The 2,636-nt window shown below is 32.7% G+C and overlaps 1 protein-coding gene across 2 annotated transcripts; it reads left to right on the forward strand.

Annotated features, from left to right (window-relative positions):
• The first annotated feature begins 295 nt into the window (after nucleotides 1-295).
• On the forward strand, nucleotides 296-2,280 carry LOC129572518 (putative ankyrin repeat protein RP714). Of its 2 annotated transcripts, none has more exons than XM_055452482.1 (8): nucleotides 296-542; nucleotides 610-708; nucleotides 780-878; nucleotides 950-1,051; nucleotides 1,123-1,221; nucleotides 1,293-1,391; nucleotides 1,463-1,551; nucleotides 2,169-2,280. In XM_055452482.1, exons 2-7 carry the CDS (start codon nucleotides 702-704, stop codon nucleotides 1,516-1,518), a joined length of 462 nt encoding a protein of 153 aa, XP_055308457.1. In that variant the 5' UTR covers nucleotides 296-542; nucleotides 610-701; the 3' UTR covers nucleotides 1,519-1,551; nucleotides 2,169-2,280. The 2 variants fall into 2 exon arrangements, with proteins under 2 accessions (XP_055308457.1, XP_055308456.1); XM_055452481.1 differs by lacking the exon at nucleotides 2,169-2,280 and adding an exon at nucleotides 1,623-1,799.
• The last annotated feature ends 356 nt before the right edge of the window (nucleotides 2,281-2,636 follow it).

Below are 2,636 nucleotides of genomic sequence, written 5' to 3' on the forward strand. Positions count from 1 at the left end.
TTGGACAGACAGATGAAATTACATTTTGTTTTGATGAAATTACATATCGCTTTTATACCAAGAAACTATCACATGTTTAGTTTTTTCATGATGAATTTTTTTGATTTAGATTTTTTCATGAAAAGTACTTTTTTGTGTTTTTTGTTGATTGTGTGGAATAAAAAGATTTGGTGAGGGGCTGGTATCTGAAGGAATTTTATTCATCTGAACGCAAAAACACTTTGGTTATGATTTTGCCATTGTTAACGGCAACAAAAATGAGTTTTAGTTGATTTTTGTCGATTTTTCATTTTTTTTTTCAACTTCTAATGTACATGTATTTCCGACATGGCGTATCCTTTTTCTGTGGAATTGAAGAGGTCCTCTAATTAACGGAACACTCATTTCCCTATCATTTTTTACAAGAAAGTGTGGCAAAGTTCATCCCACGAATGTAAAACATTTTCTCTCGATTCACTTCACTGATCTATTTTTCTTTCAATTTTTAACAAACAAAAAAGACGAAAGCGGCCGAACAGCTCTTCATGATGCTGCTGAGAATGGTAATTTTGGATATTTATGCTAACTTAATCGGAAATGGATTGAATCTATTTCATTGATCTGTTTCAGGTAATTTGGCCGAAGTTAAAAAGCAAATTGCGAAAGGAGCCAAAGTTGATGTTAAAGACAATTCATGTCGGACACCTCTCCATTTTGCTGCTATGAAGGGTAATGTTGTCTATTTATTTTTATTCAGGACATTTGTTCGATTTTTTTCATTGGTCGGTGCTATTTTTCAGGTCATAAGAATATCATTGATATGCTCATTACGAACGAAGCCGAAGTTGATGCTGAAGACTTTTTTAAACAGACACCTCTCCATTATGCTGTTGAGAATGGTAATGTTGTCTATTTATTTGTACTCAGGAAATTTGTTCGATTTTTTTCATTGGTCGGCGCTATTTTTTAGGTCACAAGGATATCGTTAAAAGGCTAATCGAAGAAAGAATAACCAATGTTGATTTTGGAGATAGGAATAATCAGACACCTCTCCATTTTGCTGCTATTAAGGGTAATGTTGTCTATTTATTTTTACTCAGGAAATTTGTTCGATTTTTTTCATTGGTCGGTGCTATTTTTCAGGTTATAAGGACATCATTGATATGCTCATCACGAAAGGAGCCAAAGTTGATGTTCAAGACTTTTTAAATCAGACACCTCTCCATTATGCTGCTATTAAGGGTAATGTTGTCTATTTATTTTTATTCAGGAAATTTGTTCAATTTTTTTCATTGGTCGGCGCTATTTTTTAGGTCACAAGGATATCGTTAAGAAGCTAATCACGAACGGAGCCAAAGTTAATGTTAAAGACTATTTTAATAAGACACCTCTCCATTATGCTGTTGAGAAGGGTAATGTTGTCTATTTATTTTTACTCAGGAAATTTGTTAGATTTTTTACATTGGTCGGTGCTATTTTTCAGGCCATAACGACATCATTAATATGCTCATCATGGGCGGAGCCAAAGTTGATGTTTAAATCAGACACTTCTCCATTATGCTGCTATTAAGGGTAATGTTGTCTATTTACTTTTATTCAGGAAATTTGTTCGATTTTTTTCATTAGTCGGCGCTATTTTTTAGGTCACAAGTGTTAAGAAAAGGAGAATATCCAATTACAATTGTCGTGTACTGTTTGCAATCTTCACTACATTAAATCAGTTGCCTTTTGTCGTTGAAACTAAACGGTCGTCTTTTCTTTATTATTCTTTATTCCCTTTCGCAGTGTGTGTCCAGCAATGGACAATACACAAAAAGTGATCGTACGTGATTGAAAATGTCAACAAATCAACAATAACACTTGAAAAAGCTTAGCTATCAATTTGGAAATGTTTAGATGTTAAGCACCTCATTGTCTTGCGATTTGATGTTTATGTTTACTTCTGAAGCACGAAGTTCATTTCATATTTAGATAAAAAGCACGTAACTTATTATTTTTCTTAAAAACACGTATTGCATTTTGCTTATTATTGTTCTTAAAAAACACGTATTGCATTTTGCTAAATCAGCATTTAATTAGTATAAATAGAGCTATAGAATGATAGTATAGTTAGTTCAAATTTGTAACTCAAACCGTTCATTTAAAATAAAATGAATATAAAATTTTATGTAAAGTTGTTCACTCTACAGTGTGTGTACTAGCAAGTGATTAAAGGTAAAGTTTCTTCGGAACAACAAGGATGTCGTTGAAAAGCTCATCAGCAATGGAGCTAAAGTTGATCTCAGAGACAGCCGTATGCGGACACCTCTTCATTTAGCTGCTGAGAATGGTAATTTGGAATATTTATGCCTTCAATTCATTAGCTGTTATGAAGGGTGAAGTTGGATATATATTTTCATAAAATAAGAAATTGGTTTGATCTTTTTCATTGATCTGTATTGTTTTTCAGGTGATGATGATGTCGTTGAAGAGCTCATCAAGACAGGATCTTATTTTGTCATTTTCAATAAACATTTTGTTAATAGACGTTTTTAGACGTTTTTGTCAATTTTACCAGAAAACTCGATGTTAATTTCACCAGTGAACTCAAAATCGGTTCGCTTCGATTTTTGTTGGTGGAAATTGATGTAGGCCGCAAGCATTTTTATTTTTTTATG

The sequence above is a fragment of the Sitodiplosis mosellana genome, unplaced genomic scaffold (assembly GCF_009176505.1).
Source record: "Sitodiplosis mosellana isolate CC-2019 unplaced genomic scaffold, AAFC_SMos_1.0 Smas_scaffold_5152, whole genome shotgun sequence".
Taxonomy (NCBI): Eukaryota; Metazoa; Arthropoda; class Insecta; order Diptera; family Cecidomyiidae; genus Sitodiplosis; species Sitodiplosis mosellana.